Source organism: Uloborus diversus, chromosome 3 (genome assembly GCF_026930045.1).
Source record: "Uloborus diversus isolate 005 chromosome 3, Udiv.v.3.1, whole genome shotgun sequence".
Classification (NCBI taxonomy): Eukaryota; Metazoa; Arthropoda; class Arachnida; order Araneae; family Uloboridae; genus Uloborus; species Uloborus diversus.
In genome coordinates, this window is record NC_072733.1 from 141,996,356 (window position 1) to 142,017,003 (window position 20,648).

The 20,648-nt window shown below is 32.7% G+C and overlaps 2 protein-coding genes across 2 annotated transcripts in view; one reads left to right on the plus strand and one right to left on the minus strand.

Moving 5' to 3' along the window:
- Nucleotides 1-20,648, minus strand: part of LOC129218663 (SH3 and multiple ankyrin repeat domains protein 3-like) — a 186,063-nt gene that overhangs the window by 121,911 nt on the left and 43,504 nt on the right. The window lies entirely within an intron of this gene.
- The window catches only part of LOC129218966 (uncharacterized), a 165,227-nt gene continuing 160,084 nt past the window's right edge, over nucleotides 15,506-20,648 (plus strand). Inside the window, exon 1 of the mRNA XM_054853286.1 lies at nucleotides 15,506-17,242. Coding sequence (XP_054709261.1) covers nucleotides 15,506-17,242 — 1,737 coding nt within the window. The remainder of the gene's footprint in view (nucleotides 17,243-20,648) is intronic.

Consider the following 20,648-nt stretch of genomic DNA (forward strand, 5'->3'; position numbering starts at 1 on the left):
AGCCTTCTTTTAACTCGTGATTTTTTAATTCAGCATTTTATTTTCAAGCATTCCTTTTGTTGATTCACAGTAAGTTTTATGTCTTATCTGAATGCTGGTATACCTTGCAGTACTGGGGCTACCGGGATGACAGCCGAATATTTATGTTCTCTAAAAACATGAATTCAAAATACATTTATGAGTTCCTGCACATTGAATGATACATTATATCAAACTCTTGTGCTGAGTACATGCATCACGGCAAAATATTTTCCAATACTACTATCACATAATTGATGCCGAAATCTCCCAAGTTTGGATTGCGCATTTCAGGCTCAAAACCTCCTTAGTTAAGAGGTAAGATCTAATGAGTTTTTAATAGGAAAGAAAAACGCCCTCTCAGATTGAAAGATGTAGGCGTGTAGTCAATGATTCGAAACTTAATTAACGCATTTGTATTCAAAGATAGAATTACGCTCTTCGAAAACTTGTAGCAACCTTGCAAGCAGAGGGAAGAGAATGTTTTGACCTTCGAACTATTAAAATTCATTTGTTGAATTTTGTAGGCTCCATCATTCTCAAGAGAATAATCTCTAGCTATTATTTAATGAAATTTACAACAGAGAGTATCACCGAAGTATTACGTTTGATTTAATGGGAGGCTCCTATTCATCAGGAGGTGACAACTAGAAGTTATCCGATTAATCATATGTAGTTTATAAACGAAATTTAAAAAACTGTTTCAGAGTAAAGAATTTCAACTTACTTTACAAATCATCTCAAAAACATCCAAGAGCAAAGTAGAGAGCATGAAGAAAAAATGTAAGCGGCTTATAAGTTGAAAGCTATGAGGAAAACGCGATTAAAGAAAACGCTCAAAGGGTTAAACTGATTTGTAATGTAAAATAGAAAAAAGTGAGAAGTCAATAAAAAAAAATTCTGCAGTAGCTATGGCTTACGTTTAATAAAAGGGAAGAAAAACCTATTTGCTAGCTTCTGGTAGTGGGGGAAAAAGATTTAAAAAAATCTTAAAGAACAGTAGATATCTTTTTAAAAGTGCATGTTGTTGACCTTCAAAATTAACAAGATTTTAAATACGAAAACTATTCAAAAACTTTTTCAGTAACCGTCAACATCCATACTAATGGATGAATTTTCGACGCCTCGATAACGTATAGATACTTATTTAAAAAGGCTTTTTTTTTTTTTTTTGTCCCTTTTTTATTGAGGGAAAAGTTGGATAGCATGGGGTCAGGTAGATTAAAGGGCTACTTTCTCAACCTACTCTTTTGCGACTTTCCTGTGCAAAGAGGGATACATTATAGCTCATCTCTAAAAAATGAAATTGCTATTATTCATCGCGTGAAAAACATTGATATTCAATGGTAAATACTTTAGACTAATTATAACCTTCTTAAAATCACGTGCTTCAAAATGTTGAAAGATAAATGCTGTATTGTGGAATAGATTTGAAGTAGATGTTTAATTAATTCTTTTTGGACAACAACTTTTGCGTATTAACTTATAAAAATAATACATGACTGTTTCTAGCAGTTAATTCACAGTACAAAATAAGCATAGCAAAAGTGTTGAGCTTTTATAAAAATTTCCATTTTTTTATTTTGAACAAATTGTCTTTCGTTTTTGAAAGAGTGTAGCCAATTTCAATAAGCAATATGTATATGAAATATTATATTTCGTCTAGGATTAATACATCCTCTTTGATTGTTATAACAAAGTAGTAATAAAAAGGTAGTACGAGGTCTGTGTCAAGTGGTGTGAAACATTCTTTTGACATTTCGAGAAAGTGATTTAAGTTAAGTGATTTATTGGAGAAAATATTTTGCAACAAAAAAGGACTTAAAAATAACTCTGATTTGCAAAAAAAAAAAAAAAAACACGAGGAAGTATTCCCCTTGAAAGTATTCGGGAAAAATGGGAGGTGAATACACTGAACATGCCCAATATACGAATTTATCCTTTTAGACTGACCATTTTTGAGTTAGGCAAAGTTAAAAGATAAATTCATAAGTGAATACAGACGTCCAGACGAACTGCTGATTGCACCCAAAACACTCTATGCACAACTAGATGTTGTATAGATCCTACAGGTGAAATTTCAACATTCCTTAACTAACCGTTTTTGAGCTATGCGGCATTCGTACACACGCTACCCTGACAAAACTCATCAAAATGAACTCAAGGTCAGACAAAATAGATTTTCTCTCTTTCCGCAAGTTCTGAGGTATAAAAGGCTACAAAAAAATCAAAACTGATTTATAGGTGGTTAAAACAAACTTGCAATTGGAAATCTGGATGACATTTTTTTTTTATGAATTTAATGCTTCCTTTAATTCTCACAAAGTAGTAAAAGAAAGAGATATAGTTTAACTGAATATAGTTCAAAGTATATGTAATATATCTCGAAGATAAAACATTTTTGTTTGAAACAAATTTCTCATAATCAGTGAAATTAAATAACAAATGTTATAGTTGCCTTAAAGAGAAAGCTGGAAATTACATGTCAGCTCTTGCGTTTCTCTCTAATGTTCAACATTTGTTTCTAATTTTAGCGAACTGTGTTTGGTTAAAAACTATCTGTCTTTGATCTTACCCCAAGAATAACAAACAAGGAGGAGACTGTACTTTGTTGAAAACTAGATCAAAAATTATGAGATCATTTGAAACGGATAAATAGCATATACTACTTTATTCGTTCAACTGTGATGGGATTAAGACACGGTTCAAAGAATTACACAAAAAAGGCAGAGGCTGATACTGACTGCGAATGTTATTAGAAACCTAATGATACACATCGGGATAAGAAAATCAATAAGACAAAATCGAAGATTTTGGTTCAGATTGCAGTAGAACTACTGGCGCGTAAAGGAAAGGTAAACTGATAATCATAATAAAAAAAAAACGTCGTCACTTTGTTTTCTTCAGTAATGCGATTATTTATTGTTTTCTAATTTTGAAAGAAGTATTAGAGATATTTTCAAAATAAAATGTTTTTTTTTTTTTTTTTTTTTGTTAAGGAAAACATGAAACATACTTTATGAATTAACGGGGTGAGTATCTTGAAACGTGCAATTAGAATGGGAAGCCGATGAGTTGAAAAACGAAATTTTCTTTGGGATATATTTCTGTTTTCTATTTTACATAAAGCACTTTATTCACTGTGATATCAAAAACAAATTGCCACCTACAAAAACTTAAACTTTCACCAACGGAATTTTCAAAATATAGAAATAGGTCCTATAATAAATAAAATTTGCCATGGGTTCAAATGCAACAAATAGCACTTAAATGTAAAGTTTTTAAAAAGTTGATCAACTTTCATTTAAATAAATAAATGAGTTAATAAAATAAAAAAAAATAAATATGAAAATTAACAAGTGAGGCAAAACCTTGATCTATTTTGTCTGAAATATTTTTAGCCCATTTTTCTGCGTGTCAAAATTTTACGGAGATAGGTCAAAATGTAATTGATCTATCTTCGTGTTGTTGATGTATCCGTTAGACGGATAAATAGACGGATAAATTTGGTTGTTGATCTATCAGTTGGGTCGCACTGATGTTCAGAGCCAACGGCCTGGCCCGCTGTCCGCGAACACAGCTGCGGGACGCTGAAATCTCCAGTTTTCTGAAGTGAAGATCGGAACACTCTGTATTTTTTTACCTAAAATTTTGGTTGCATTCTATAAGCATTTTCAAATTGATTCATGGCGAACATTCTCATGATTATTGAATATATTTGATGTTTTCCTGGGCCTAATGCAGCAGTAAAATTGTATTTTCGCTTAATTCGTGAAATTATCACGGTTGCAATTTGGAGTTCATAAAGAATCTTGGTTATAGGAGTAAATTGTATGAAATCCTACAAAGAATATCATTTTTTTTTTAATCAGCGTTAAATACACTCAATTTGTATATTTAAACTATAATACTAAACCAATTCTTTTTTAAAGAGTTCATTTCTGCTTTTCTCTAATAAACACAATCTGTAAAAAAATTATGATACCGATTTTTTAATACACGAATAGTTGCTTAAAATTGTTAAATGTTCCATTTTCAGGGGAAAAAATAAATGGTCACCTTAGTTATGAATAACTAAAAGAACAATGTACAAATACAAGTTAAATATTGGACAATACATCTTGCTAATGTCACAAAGTGTAAAACAAGAACTAACAGAAAGGTTTCCGAAGAATTCATTCACATGCGGTCAAAGCATCTCAGAGAGGTACACGATTAGTTTAAGGAAAGACCGAAAGTAAAAGCCAACCTCCCATTCCGAACCAACCACCTGACAGGACAACCGAGAGCTTGCGTAAGACCGAAATGGATTGTAAAACAAGGTAGCTTACAAATAGGTCAGACACCACACAGGGAAGGCGAGGCTTTTCGAGACACCGCCATAGATCTTTAAAAGGGATAGATAGGCCTTTCCTCCTACAGCGCAGCGTATTTCGCCCGGAGAAAGTGGGATCATCATGATTCTTCAGAGAATCACGTGATCAAGGGACATCGTGTCTCCCTCTTCTCGAGCAGCAGTGATATAACAATGCGAAGCGTCGTTAAAAGTCTAGGATTGTTTGAAGATTTTCATTATACTTATGTGAGAAATCTCTATATGTGTGAATCTGAGATTTTCTAGCGAAAGAGGGTTTGATGAATTTTATTAAAAAGTAAAGACATAGTGAGTAACAGAAATATTTCTTTCTACTAAAGGCAAAAAAAGTCCCCATGCAGAGTCGAAATTAAGAATATTTTAAGCAATTTACTATAGATACCGAGCATTATATTAAATCACTAAAAACAAGCGATGGAAAATTAGTTATAGTATGTCCGCGAAAAACTGGATTTTTAGGTTTCCTAATTTCTATGAAAAGTGTGCTGGGAACAACGGATAATTTCGAAGTGCGAAAAAAAGATTATTCATTCATACGGAAATTAGAGTCCAGTTCTTCAAATTGCGCTGATTTTGACAACCTTCAAATGCTCAGATTAAATTTTAAGCGTAACAAAAATGCTTTGAAAGAAAGCCTTTTCTTCCGATTCCTTTGACGACGATTTGGAAAATTCAGAAATCATCTCAATTAACATGACGCAGTATATTAATGATGTTTCTGACTACGCTGGATTTTTTGTCCGGCAAGTGCACTCTGTTGTGAACTGCGACGACTGCAACGCTGTCTTAACTACAACAAATCAAAAAATAGACCTAATAAAATTTAAGAATTTTGGGACACATTCAAGTATGATAACTTATTGCAAGATTGCAGCCATTGAAATATGTACATTTGTGAAGAACAACTGAGCGAGAATGTGAAAAAGTTTTGGGAGTAAAACACAAAAATATAATGTTACTCATGAGACTACAAGAGTTATGCGAAAAATTTCAAATTACGTTTTTCTAAGTTTAAATAAGCATATGTTGGAAACAGAAGCAGCAGATTTTCTCGTTAAAAAGTTTATGAAATTAATCGTTACTAAATATTTAAGCGTTAGAATGTAACGCGCAGTCAATTCAAACAATAAAAATAATTCACAAAGACCAATAAGTAGGAAAGTAACAAAATTAATCTCGTTAAGGGACAATAATCACTAGTTTTCTTCACCCTCGAGTTTGAATTGTCAAAATCATCATAGTCTGTGGGACGAAAAAAAAAGAGAAGAAAATAAAAATTGGGGAGGGGGCGGAAGTCAAATGACAATTCATGTAGTTTATAATTGCAAATAATTTATTTTCTGAGTACTTAAAAAAAAAAAAAACAGTGAAGTTGCTTAAAAATTAGGAACAAACCAAAGTTATTGGTTTGGCTAATATAGTGCTGGTGCGAAATGCATGCGAATATTAGAATATTATTTAATTGAGTTGATATTCGATACTATTTACATTTGTATTTCTAATTGGTTTATGGTTTTAGATCGGGTTTTATGTTAAATTGTTGCACTGGCTTCAAAAGCTGTGGGAAAAAGCACGCATTGAAATTATTTATCTGTATTTGAAAAATTTGAAATAAAAGAAAATTTATAAGGTCAATTTTTGTTTAAGATTTTTGAAGACGTCTTTTTCTACTCAGTATATTTAAAGCACTTGAAAAAAAGTTTAAATAGCTTGTGCGCCTGCTTCAAAAGTTATGATGGGAAAATATCTAATGGACCATTCCATGAAAAAGCTGTCATTTTGTCCTCGTTTCATTAAAAAGTAATAACTTAAAAAGGTAAGAAAGAACATTTTTTGTAAAAGTACAACAAATACATTTGCGATTTCTTAATGAAAAAAAAAATTGTTGCCTTTTTTAATTATTACTTTTAGTGAAAAATATGAGGTGTTACGTGAAGGACAGAGTGTTCCGTTTTTCTTTAATAATGGGTAAAATGCTTTAATTTAACCCATGCTTAAAGGGGGGTTTAACCCATGCTTAAAACATTTAACCCATGGGTTAAATGCTTTAATTTCCCTTGATTGTGCAAATGATCGCGGTGCAAAGTGATTCTCTTCGATAAGGGAAACAGTTTCTTGTGAGGGACGGAGACGGATTTAACCCTTTAGGACTAAGGGACATATGTGCCCTCCTGTTTCAAAATGTATTCAATAAGTTATCGAAAACAAATAAGCTTCTTCACGTTTTTGAGACATCGGTGCGTTAATATTAGAGGAAGGAGGGGGGAGGGGATTGTTTCAAATTACACTGAAAATTTATTTTGAAAAAATCGCAAATGTTTCCAACACTATTTGACATTTTCATTCATACTGTCATGCTTTTTCTTTTATTCAAGGCAATTTTATAATTACAGATTAAACGTAGGTAATGTCATTAATTTTCCAGATATAGGGATGGTCTCAAGGACGATGGCGCGCCTCCGTTAAAGAAGGGGCAGCCCGCCCCCCCCCCAAAAAAAAATGCAGCGGAAACATTCCTAAGAATAATAAATTAATAAAATTTTGGAAAATAGTTGAAGCTTTGCATCTAAATTGATCATAGGACACAAGTGTCATGTCCCATCATTTTACCGAACTCATTTTGTCACAACTTGACACACATGTTACTTATGCTGCGATTTAGTAGATTTATGTATGAAAAGTTCCCGTACGCCTGCAAGGAGCCCCTTACTTCAGGGACCGCGCGAAACCCAACTTAACATTTTTCCGATACAATATTTAAAAGGATGAAAAAATGTTTCCTCTTTGTAAACACTAATAGAGCCCTTGTGGAATAATGAATTTTAGTTAAATCTAAATCCTTTAAAGTAAAAGGATTAAGGAATTGTGGGCGCTTAGCAACTAAGGCGCTATCAACCAAGGAATCGTTAGGCGCTTATCAACCTTTATCAACCAAGTGCTTGCACCGGATGGCATAAGCACTGGATTGATATTTTTGAAAGGGAACAGGAGTTCTCTTTTTGGAAACATATAGCTCTTTTTAGCAAATGAGCAAAATGAATAATCAACGTCAGTAAAAAACAATGTGTCAACATTGGACAATGTTTTATTTATATAACATTTTTGATTAGTACTTTTGGCACGAAATATTGTTAAACGAAAAACTTGTTTTTGAGGTGGAAAAGTTGAAGACTTGCTTAATACAAGTTATTGACTACTGATTTCAAAATTGAAAACGTAAAAAATCATAATTACTTTTTAAAAAGCTACTTCTTACTTTACTCGACATCTAATTTAACGTGACCCTTGATTTCAGTAAAGAAATTTCCATGATTATACAATTTTTAACAGCAATAAACGATGAAAAGTCCAACATTGAAAATAACTCTAACTTTTATGGTATGAAATTAAGTTCAATTATTTGTTTCCTATGCGAAGGAGGCTGTCACTGTAACCAGGAGAAGCATATTTAGAAATAAATTAACAGTTGGCAGACTTCGACGTATAACAGTATACTTTTGGTTTGAAGAGACACCCAAATGAAAATATAAAAAGATTTTAATTTTGTAAATTTTCTGCATAGCGGTTATGCTATCACATACATTTAATTTCAACCTAAGAAGAACAAATAGCATTTTAATTAACGAAGTTAGTAAATCCGACTGTTTTTGTACTTCACCTCATTGAACTTAACTTCAAAAGCATATTCTAACCTCTGTAAACAAAGGAAACGATTCTAAATAGCTAAGAATACATTGCAATGTGAAATACATTTCATGACCCAAAATCCCTGTGCTCAAGTTAATCAATTTTATTAAAGCATAAAAAGTTCTTCTGCACCTACTACTTTTCTATAACACTCTTTCATAAAAAGCTTCAAATTGTTCAGCTGTTCAGCAGCGCCTCTCCTCATCATATACTCAAGGTTTAACAAGTACTTAAGATTAAAGCATACTTGTTTTGAAAATATCACCTCAATGTTACAAACATGGATAAAAATACTCATCTTTAGTCAACAGCTAAAACACAGGTTTTCAGAAACGAACATTCTACCAAGATGTTCTAGAGCATTTAAATGATTTTTACATTACAAACGATTGTGCAAAATCATTGCATCAAAAGAGATGATACATGATAGACTTTCTTAATCAAGATTTTAGCTGTAGTATGGAAAAGTGGAGTCACGTGAAATAGTTTTTTTTTTCAAATTGAACAAGTTGGAAGTTAGTTCTAAAAATAACGGTACATTTAGAAAGAACAATATATTGCAAAATAAAACTTGCATTGAAACATTATTATTTTGTTTTCGCAGTAAATTTGCACCTTCAGGAAAAAGGTGCATTTTTTTTTTCAAGGGGCAAAGTGAAAAAAATGTTTTTTTTTTTAAATTAACTATTTTTACTCTATTAATTAAAGATATTTTTGATCAGATGAACGAGTAAATAAAAGAATGAATGAATAAATGATATCAAAACGAAACAGTAAACAATTTAATTAATTAACATATGAGAAAAAAAGTGCATAAAACAGTGAATGAATAAGAAAATAAGTGAATGAATGAATAAATAAGATAATTATTAAATAAAAGAATATAAATGAAATAATTATTATCTGAATCCGTAAGTGATTTAAAATACGATTTAATCCGAAAATGAAATTATATTGCTTTGCCCCATTCACTTCGCTCCCCATGCACTTGACTAACTGCACAGCGCACAAAGCATTTAAAATACAAATAAGAGTAACATTAAACAAATAAATACTATACCGAGTATTAGTAGGTCTCAACTAATATTAAAAATCTTAATAACAAAACCTTTATTATTTAGAAAATAACAAAAATATTTTTTGACTTTAAACAAAATATTGCAATATGAGTATCCACTTTTGGAAGTTTCTAGTATTATCGCATTCCTTGATTTTCAGATGCAACATTTTCCTTGAATGGAATAGACTATAGAGGCAGTGAGAAGCAAAGGGATGCAAGTGGATTATTTTAAGTTCTGAGTAAAACGTGTTTAAAGATCAGATCCTAAGTAGGCTTTCATTGAATTTTTTTTCTAAATCATGCTATACAGCAGCACCTACCAGGGCTATTAGTACAATCTCTTGCCCCAAGACAGAGGAGAGGTTCACCTACCATTTGTGCTGGTCATCTCCAAATTTTTAATTTTGCCACTTGCATTCCTTTACTTCTCACTGCTTCATATGTATTACCACGTAGTTAAAATAGTTCCCGCAGTAGCGTAATTAGGGGTTGGCAGGAGTGGCTCTCGCCAGGGACGCAGCAGCCGGGGGGGGGGGGGCATTTCGACTGATTAAAAAAAAAAAAATTGAGGTGTTTTTTTTTAATTTTATAGAATTTGAAAAATGCCTTAAAAAAAATTAAAAATTTTCTTAAAACTCGCAAGGAAAAGAGTTAGAGGGGGTATATAAAAATACACATGCATAACATCTACTGAGAAGGAACATTGGGCATCATTGAAAACAATTCTAAAAAGGAAAATAAGAAAAAAAACTACAATGCTGCCTCCTATTTGTCGAATCAATTAATCAAAATGTTCCATTTTTTTGGGGGGGGGGGTTACAATGACCTCCGGTGACTTCCCATGTGGGCGACCCTGGGGGGAGGCGCAATTACCTTAGTTCACCAGGGGCGGTAGACCCCATAGTTACGCTACAAAGTACCCGACAAGCGGCGTTAAAAGTAGAGTAAATATCACCATTTCACTTTGCCCCACTATTTCATCATGGCATGCATTCCCCAACTTTTAAGTCTAGTACTAGCTAATTAAATCGACTTTTGAATAAATCAACAGTTTTAAAAGTCAATAATGAATTTAATAAATACATCCCAATTACAAACAAAATATATGGTTAATGAATAAACTGGAAACATTATTTCCTAGCAGTATATTACCAGCTAATGAAACTCATAAGAATTTTGAAACACCATTTAATAGGAGCAAGAAAGCGTCATTTCTTATAGCTTTTAATTCATCAATAAGCTTTCTAAAATTCAAATCTCGTGAAACGTAAAAAATATTCTTTCCTTTTTGCATTACATATTATGTTTTACAAAATGACAGAATTAGAGGAAAATGTCTTCCATTCAAATGCTATCCGATTGACATTCACTTTAGAATTCAGCGTCTTGTGTCGCTAACGTCAAAATGTCTTTTTATCCGGATTATTGAAGATAGGGTGTTCCCTGTACAAGGAAATTCCGTACATTTAAAAAGGGATATAAAATAACAAATAAACACAACTACGCGCTTAACATAAACTTTCACGTTCATTTGCAAAATAAAATCCAAGAAAAGTTCAATATGAATAAAACATGTCTGTAAAATTAAGAAAGTGAATCATGAGAAGTAAAAAAAAAGCAAGTTTACATTTTACTTTATGTGATACTAGTGGCAACCTCACGGCTTTGCCCGTAATAGAAAATTAAAAGGTATTTTGGTTCCCCTGTATATTTACAAACAATGTATGATGAATTTCTCGCCAATTGGCTTGCCCATATTACGGTTCCACGTTATGATCACTTGGTAATTTACTCTTCCACGTTGTGATAATTTGCTCGGGAAAATGTTCTTAAAATTGAAATTGAAAAAGAACAAAATCAAATTTTTGAAAAATCGCTTCGAGGTGCACACCCCAATGCTACAAATTTATTTTGTGCCAAATTTCATGAAAATCGGCCGAACGGTCTAGGTGCTATACGCGTCACAGAGATCCTGACAGACAGAAATCCGCACAGAGAGAGATCTAGACAGAGAGACTTTCAGCTTTATTATTAGTAAAGATTTATTGATACAAGATCTGGTTTAGCAGGTACATTTTATTAAATTCATATCCACGAAGGAAAAGAAAACATGCCAAATGAAGCAACTGAAAGTATACCTCTCCTAACCTTTCTATAATTATAAGGAATAGCATAAATTGCTTAAAATAATATACTTAAAAATCTATTTAGAATGAAAATTTGAAGAAATACTTCAAGGTACAGAAAATTTTGCGATACAAAATTATTCAGTAATATCTCTTACAAGAGACCCAGCTCAAAAAGATTTTTCTCATCTTGAACAATAGTAATTTAATACTGAATACCAATTTCTATTTTACAAAGCAAAATAAATAAATAAATGAATAAAAATATAATTTTCTTTACGTACGAAGTTTTAAGAGAAATTGTTGAAGAGTACTAACTTGAATAATTTTACTTGCAAGTTTGATTTTTCATGATGGAAAAATCTGCATCGATTTTCGAACGAAATTTATCTTTTCAAATCTTGAACTTAATGAAGTAGTATTTTAGAAAGAATTATTTTTAAAGTGGAAAAGTCTTTGGGTATTTTTATAACTAAAACAACATCTACAGCTTAAGGAAACTTAAGGACCAGTCCCACGCTACTGCAAAACTTTGAACCACCACAGAAAACCGGTCTTTAAACATTATATAATGGATTTAAAATAAAAAAAATGTTTTCCAATAATGCCTAAAATATATCCTATTTTATAATTTTTGAATGTTTATAAAATTGATTTATTATTTAAAAAAATATTTAATATTAAAAAAAAAGACATTTTAAAACAAAATTCGCAGTTTTGCGCTGAAACGTGCCGTCTGTAAGGTGTTAAGAAAACAACAATCTTTATTATTCACATTACAGAGAGGTCATTCTTGCGACTTACTTCAGAAACTCCCCTCTCTTCTAAAGAGGGAGGAGACAAGTTTAAAATCTTTTTGACACGTCATTATTTATATTTCTTCAAAACCATTTTTTACTGTAACTACCTGTTTCCACGCGAGACTTCCTGGAAAGCTCGTACAGCATTTTTTTTCTCTGAATATGAAAAATGAAAAAGTACAATTATTGAAATAGTAGACATTTTACTTCCGTCATATAGTAAGAACTGAAGTTCATGTTTTAAAATATGAATGAGCGTTTTGCTTTACACTGCGATCAAAATAATAACGATTAATTAGTAAATATAAATAAATAAAAGGTAAGTAAGTTTTCTGATCGAACGCAGGTATAATCTTATTTCCCCGTTTTCGCCCTCCCCCCCCCTTTTTTTTCTTCTTTTTCTTTCTTTTTTTTTGGAAATAAAAATATTTTCTCTTTTTTTTTCTCAAAAGTAAATTGCACTTTGCACGCAAATTTTCTATTTTTTACAGCAAAATTAAGAAATTCCACCCAAAACTATTTTAGTGTTTCCTGAAATTCTTCTGTTTGCCGTTTCTTTCGCTTGTGGAAAATTATTTTATTTAGAATGGCAACAGCCATTCAACGCTTCCTAGCATGAACTCGAATCAAGAGTTCAGTCGCCACTGAATCACCTTTCGATGAATGTTGAAATTCGATGCCTTTGATGTGACGAAAGTCACCCCCTTTTGATGGGACTTATGTTCCCAATTTTCGATATAAATTATGTGCACTGTATATACGTTTCAACTAACAGTTCTTAATTAAAATGTTTTTCTAACCTTCAATTCGTTTGTCGATTTTTGAATTTGATGTGGCAAGTGTTTTACCCACTGAATCATTTTACGATATGGTGCATAGCGGCCGAAAAGTAACGCTTGCATTCAACTTTAATTCGTTGCGTGTGACATTTGTTGATTTAGAAGACTTTCATATGGATTAGCACCTAGTGCGAAGACAACAAAAGGTAAGAGAGACATTTTTATTTTCCAAAATGGATTTTGAAAAGCTGAAGAAAAACCGAACTGTTATTAGAATAGCAGTTACGAAAATAACGAATACTATTGAAGGTTTAATTAAAGAAGATCAAATAGATTTAGAGGCCCTAGAAGAGCTATTGAATCAATTGCATATTAAAGCAGAACTTTTAAAGAAAATTGATGAAGATATCGAACCGTTGTTAGAATTAGAAGAATACGAAAAAGAACTGATATCAGCATATGAATACGCTGAAAAGGTTTCGAACACAATATTTCGCGCTCAAAGAAAATTAAAGGAAATTAAATCCTCTAATAATAGCCAAGCGAACATAAGTTCGAACATGAGCGAGAAATTAATATACGAAACAAAACACGTGAAGCTTCCAAAATTGAACATTCAAAAGTTTTACGGTGATTGCACCCAATTTCATTCCTTTTACAACACTTTCAAAGTCTCGATTCATGAAAATGAAACGCTTTCAAAAACTGAGAAATTTAACTACCTAAAAAGTTATTTAGGCGGCCCTGCAGCTAATGCAATCACGGGTTTTGAAATTTCAGATGAAAATTACGACTCTGCGCTTCAAATATTAAAAGAACGATTCGGACAAAAAGACGTCATAATTAACAGCCATATGAACAAATTGCTTAACTTATCTCCTGTTTACAAAATTACCGACATTCCAAAGCTAAAACGGATTCACAATGAAATAGAAGTTAACGTTCGGTGCCTTTCCGCTTTAGGATTGGAGTCAAATTCCTATTCTTCAATGCTGTTAGCAGTAGTATTGAAAATAATCCCCCATGAATTGGCATTGGAATATAATCGACAAAATAAGAAAACCTCTTGCGTTCCAGACATAAATCAATTCTTGAATTTCTTGCAAACAGAAATTTTAACACGAGAACGAACGTATTCGTGTAGATCGAAGCCATTTGAATCAAACAGTAAGGATAAAAATTCAACTTTGTCTAATAGACAAGATAGCGCTTGCATTTCCACCAGCGGTTTTTTCGTTGCTGCAAAGAATGGAAATGAAGCTTTCGCTGATAAAAAAACGGATAATTGTTTATTTTGTAAAAAAGAACACGATGTTCTTAACTGTCGCTTAAGTGTTGAAAAAAAGAGAAACGTATTGAAGAATCAAGGTAGATGCTTTTTGTGCCTTGGATTAAGACACCGTTTGAAAGATTGTTTATCGGGAAGGAATTGTAAGTACTGTTCCGGTAAACATAATGAAAATATTTGCTATAAGTTTAACAATTTGGCTAATGATAAATCTAATGAAGAATCTCTTATGGGCAATGGGACGGAAAATGTAATTTCTGCTGTATCGCATATGGGAAATAAAAATAGGACTCTTTTGCAAACGAGTTACGTGTTAGCAAAAAATGAAAACTTAGATTTGAACTGTGGTACACGCGTTTTACTGGATTGTGGTTCGATGCGTAGCTTTACCACGCAAAACATAGCTAATAAATTAAAATGTAGAGTACTAAGGAAAGAAAAATTGTCAGTGTACACATTTGGAAGTAAAACCCCGATCGAAAAATACTACGATGTCATCAAACTTACGTTAATCAACAGAAACTCTCCTGACTTAAAAATAGAAATTGAACTGTTGGTAACAGACGAAATATCAGGATCAAATATTCCCCCTCCCGAAGTTGAAGACTTTAAGGGTATGAAACACTTAAAAAATTTGACACTCGCGGATTTTCTAGAAAGTAAAGAACCCATTACAATTTTAATTGGTGCTGATTATTATTATAACGTTGTAACGGGAAATATTAAGCATTTGAGCAAAACACTAGTTGCAGTTGAAACAATTTTCGGTTGGTGTTTACAAGGGAAAAAGAGTGAAAATAACTTTTCCTTAATGATGAATGTAGTCGTAGAAAATAGCGCGATTTCAGAACAAATTCAGAAGTTTTGGGACTTAGAAACTTCAGGTCTTATTGATTCGAAGCAAGATGCTGACCCAACAGAAAATGAAATCATGAGACAATTCGAGTCTCAGATCAAATATGAAAACAAAAGATATACAGTGGGGTTACCCTGGAAATTAGAAAAGCGGGATTTAAAAGATAATAGGAAGATAGCTGAAGGGAGATTTTCTAGACTTAGAAAAAGATTTTATAGAAACCCCGAGTTGTATTTTGAATACAAAAATGTGATAGAAGACTATTTACGAAAAAAAATTATTGAACCAGTTATTAACCCAGATGAGGAAGACGAAGTTAAATTTTACCTGCTACACAGAGAAATAATTAGGAACGATCGTGAGACGAGTAAATTGCGTATAGTTTTCGATGCCTCCTCTCATAATTCTAATTGTCTATCTTTAAATGACTGTCTTCATATAGGTCCAAATTTATATTCTGAAATATTTGATATTTTATTGAGATTTCGATTTCACCCCACTGCTTATACAACGGACATGAAACAAGCATTTTTGCAAATTTCGCTCAAAGAAGAAGATCGAGATATTACTCGTTTTTTCTTTACCGATGACCCCTCGGACGAATCTATTGCACCCCAGGTTTATAAATTTACTCGCGTCCTATTCGGCATCAGTAGCAGTCCGTTTTTATTGGCAGGAACTTTGAAATATCATCTGAAACAGTATACTGAAAAATATCCAGTGACTACAAAATTTTTAAATGATAATATTTATGTCGATGACATCATCGGTAGTCATGCATCTGTAGATGAAGCCTTATCTCATACATTAGAGTCCATAGCAATTTTCGAAGGTGCTAGTTTGTCACTACACAAGTGGCGCACTAATTCGAAGACCCTACGCGAATTGTGGAAAAAACATGGAGTGATTTCGAGTGATAATGCCGAACACCTCAAAGAAGAAAATATGACTTACAAAGTCTTGGGTATAGCATGGGACAACTTAAAGGACATTCTTTATTTTGATGTTGGAGATCTAGTCAAATTTGTTTCTAGAGGAACTGACACTAAACGTTACGTGCTCCAGGTCTTAGGACGCATCTTCGATCCTATCGGAATTTTAGGTCCTTTTACAGTGAGAATTAAATGTTTGATGCAGAAGATTTGGACGTTACGTATTGATTGGGATGACAGATTACCCGAAGATCTAAGTTCGTTATGGAGAAGCTGGTGCGAAGAAGTTCCTCAACTGACGGAAATTTCAATCCCACGCCACTATTTTTTCGAAAACCTAAATATTGATATCAAGACTCTTGAACTTCATTTCTTTTGTGACGCAAGTATGAAAGCATTTGGAACAGTTGCCTACATGCGTGTTTTATCTCGAAATGAAGACGTTCGAACGGCCTTTGTAGCTTCTAAAAATCGAGTTGCTCCGATAAAATCTCTTACATTGCCTCGGCTGGAGCTCATGGCTGCAGTATTGTCAGCAAAATTAAGTTTTAATATTTTGAAATCCTTGAAACGTGACATTCCGTGCTATTTCTGGTCTGACTCGAAGATAACAATTTTTTGGATAAAAGGCAATCCTGAGAAATTCAAACCTTTTGTCAAGAATCGGATTGAAGAAATTCGCAAATTCACAGCACCTTCAGACTGGTTTTTTTGCCCCGGAAAGGTCAACCCTTCAGATACCTTGTCGAGGGGAGCAAAAGTTTCTAAACTGCTAGAAGATCCAACCTGGCTGACAGGACCGCAGTGGCTAAAAAATTCTCCAGAATACTGGCCGAAGTCAGAAAATGATGAAGCAATAAATACAGAAGAATTAGAATGCAGAAAGAAATCGAAGGACATCTTTCAGTGTGAATGTCTTGTTGAAGAAAAGGAAAATCCAATCAACATTACTAAATTTAGTAATATGGAGAAGTTGGTAAGGATTACAGCTTGGGTGAAGAAGTCGATCATGAAATTTAGAAAGATTTCTAATATAGGAAATACATTGACCGCTGAAGAATTAATAGAAGCTGAGAATCATCTGATAAGATTAGAACAGAAGATCTTTTTTAAAGAAGATTACGAATCCTTGAAGAATGGAGAACTGATTCAAAAAGACTCTGATTTGTTTAACTTTTTGCCATTCATGGATGAAAATGAAATTATCAGACTAGGAGGAAGATTAGAATTTGCTGAATTATCTACAGAAGAAAAACATCCTATTATTCTTCCAAAACGGTCCTGGCTGACATTTTTAATCACAAGAAGAGAACATGAGAAAGTGATGCACGGTGGAACAGCTTGTACTTTAGCGAGAATTCGGCAACGTTTTTGGATTCCAAAGGGACGGCAATTAGTCAAGAGTGTAATCAAAAAGTGTCTAATCTGCCAAAAATATCTTTCGAAGGCTGCTAAACAAATTACAGCTCCGTTGCCACTTGACAGAAGTAACACCTCGCCTCCATTCTCAGTTTGCGGATTGGATTTTGCGGGTCCAATTTATGTGAAAATTTTTACAGAAGTTCGAAAATCTTATATAGTTTTGTTTACATGTGCGATTACTAGATCAATTCACCTTGAACTCGTTAGCGATATGACTACAGATTCCTTCTTATTGGCACTTCGAAGATTTTTAGCTAGAAGAGGAAACTGTAAGGTAATATATTCGGATAACGCGAAAACCTTTAAAAGGGCGAAAAAAGAAATAGCAGATTTATCAAAAATTATTTCTGACAAATTACTTTCGCAATTTCTAACAAAAGAAAGAATAGTTTGGAAAAATATAATTGAAAGGGTGGCTTGGTGGGGAGGTTTTTACGAGCGACTTGTGAAATCCGTAAAAGATTGCCTGCGGAAAATTGTAGGGAAAGCTTTATTAAATTTTGAAGAAATGTCTACATTGCTTACAGAAATAGAAACCGTCCTCAACTTGCGACCGCTAACTTACGTCTATAATGATAATAGTGAACCTTTGCCTTTGACACCAATGCACTTCCTAAATTTTGGACGAGAACCTCAATATCCTATTAATTTCGCTGAAATAGTAGAAAATGAATCGAAAAGATCTTCACTTTTGAAACGGAAAAAATATCAATCTCTTCTTCTCCGGCAATTATGGATAAAATGGAAGCAGCAATATTTACTTGACCTCAGAACTGTTCACTCTTTGAATAATCCAAACAAACAACCGGCACTTAAGATAGGAGATGTAGTGCTCATCGAAGAGGATTCCAAAAACAAACTGCTTTGGAAACTCGGAAAAATTGAAAGAGCGTTTCTCGGACGGGATAATAACGTACGCTCATACGAAGTTAAAACTGCATCTGGACTTTTGCGGAGAACGATACAACACTTGTATCCCTTGGAACTTTGAACTTTTGAAACTTGAACTCTATATTAATTTAAATTGAACATTTATTTATATTGATATTTTGCACTAACCTTTAAATTTGATACTTAATATTTAGTATACTTCACTAACATTTTTAGAATTATATTTAATATTTGGAATTATTTTGAAAATGTTTTGATTCATGCATAACTCTGATTTATTGATTTGTTAATTTGTGTATTTGAAATTTTGAAATTACGATTTTGTAATTAATACATTATTTGAAATTGAGATATTGATGAACTCTTGAAAGAGTTCATGGTGGGGAGTGTGTGGAAAATTATTTTATTTAGAATGGCAACAGCCATTCAACGCTTCCTAGCATGAACTCGAATCAAGAGTTCAGTCGCCACTGAATCACCTTTCGATGAATGTTGAAATTCGATGCCTTTGATGTGACGAAAGTCACCCCCTTTTGATGGGACTTATGTTCCCAATTTTCGATATAAATTATGTGCACTGTATATACGTTTCAACTAACAGTTCTTAATTAAAATGTTTTTCTAACCTTCAATTCGTTTGTCGATTTTTGAATTTGATGTGGCAAGTGTTTTACCCACTGAATCATTTTACGATACGCTAATTCCCTGTTTCATTGTAAAATTAAGTCAATTTGACATATTAATGTAAGAAATTTAAAAAATAAATATTTTTGAGATTTTTTTACTTATGAAAACCCCCCTAAAAATTGCAATGGCGCAGCTTGCGCCATGACCCCCCCCCCAGGTGGGCACTCCTGTGCAGTTCTATGCTATTTTGTTGCAAAACATTGATTTAGGTGTTTTTATTCAAGGATTTATTTTGTTAATTACCCATGTATCCCGGATTATCCGACTTTTCGGACATTCGAAGTGTCTTCCAACAGTTAATTTAGTACATAAATATTCGTATAAGTATTAATTTATTACATAAGTTTAGTATATAATTCACTTTTTAAAATTTACTGATATATAGTTGATTTTCTTTTTAAATTTGTTTAACTGTAAAATATAACTTCATATGTGTTTATTTTTATTATTTAAAAAACATTCCATTGTTTTTTGTTCTAAAAGATGTTAAATTCGTCAGTTCTTAAAAATGTAATGGAAAACTCTTATTGCCTCTAGAATGAAGCATCAGTGATACAAATAATTTTTTTCCCTGGGTTGCGGGGTCGGAGTCGTGGAGCCGGAGTAGGACTGATTTTTGGGTTTAAAATTCCAAGAGTCAGAGTCGATCATTTCTCCACAGAGTCCACAGCCCTGCCTTTTTTAGATAAAAGTTCGACTTCTGTATCGGACAAAATATTTTTTGTATGCCTTGAATTTACGTTAATGTCAACATTAAATTTGCTACCCTGCAGTCTGCTTTAAGAGTGTACTTGGAAATATATATATTCATATAAACAATATGCTTTGCTACAAATAACACTCGAAAAATTAATTCAACAGCATATTTTCTTTTCGTCAGTTACAAATTGGAGCTAAAAACAATGCTGGCTTTGATATCTTTTAAGTAGGTTAATGCTTCAAATTGAATGGCTGACAATCTTGAGAGCCGCTTATCAACACATCACTTATCAGCTATGTTTTATTTGATTGCTCAAATGAAAACTACCTCCTTGTTTTACAATTGCATTGCGTATTATTTTAACAGTTACTCTCTACTACTCTTAGAGCAATATCGGAATGGATCAATCGGATTTATTGTATTTCATGGGGGAAGGGGGGGGGAGCAAATCGTATTATGTATTTTTTCATTTAATTTTCTGTATCTTTTCTCATTATTGTAGTAAAAAGATGTCACGCTCAATAATGTGTATGTGTGAGTGTGATAATACACACATTATTATTTAACAAAATAGGAGCTTTATTGAAAAATAATTTTATGTGTTTATTAAGCTGGAGCATTAGCACAAATAAGCTATTTGTGGGTGTATTGGCTACGTTGATGATGTTATTCACGTGTCGCTAAGGCAGCAGTTTTCCTGAAATCTCCTTTTTTTGTTGAAGTACTTTTCACTGAGAGAACCTTTAAAAATTGGTTCATTTTTTCCCCATGAAATAAGTTCAACATTTTTCTAATCTTATGGCATTTGTGAAATCACCATTAATTGGGGAAACTTATCACGTATAAAGTGGCTGCAGATTAATTTTTGCTAGATTTAACCAACTTCTTACTGAAATGTAGAACTTTATTTTTAATAGTTAAGTATTATTAGAGCACGTTTGGCATCTACAAAGGAGATAACTGACGAATAAATGACGCTTTCATAAGATGGCCTGAAGAAAACTTAAGTTTTTGATTTTATCCAGGG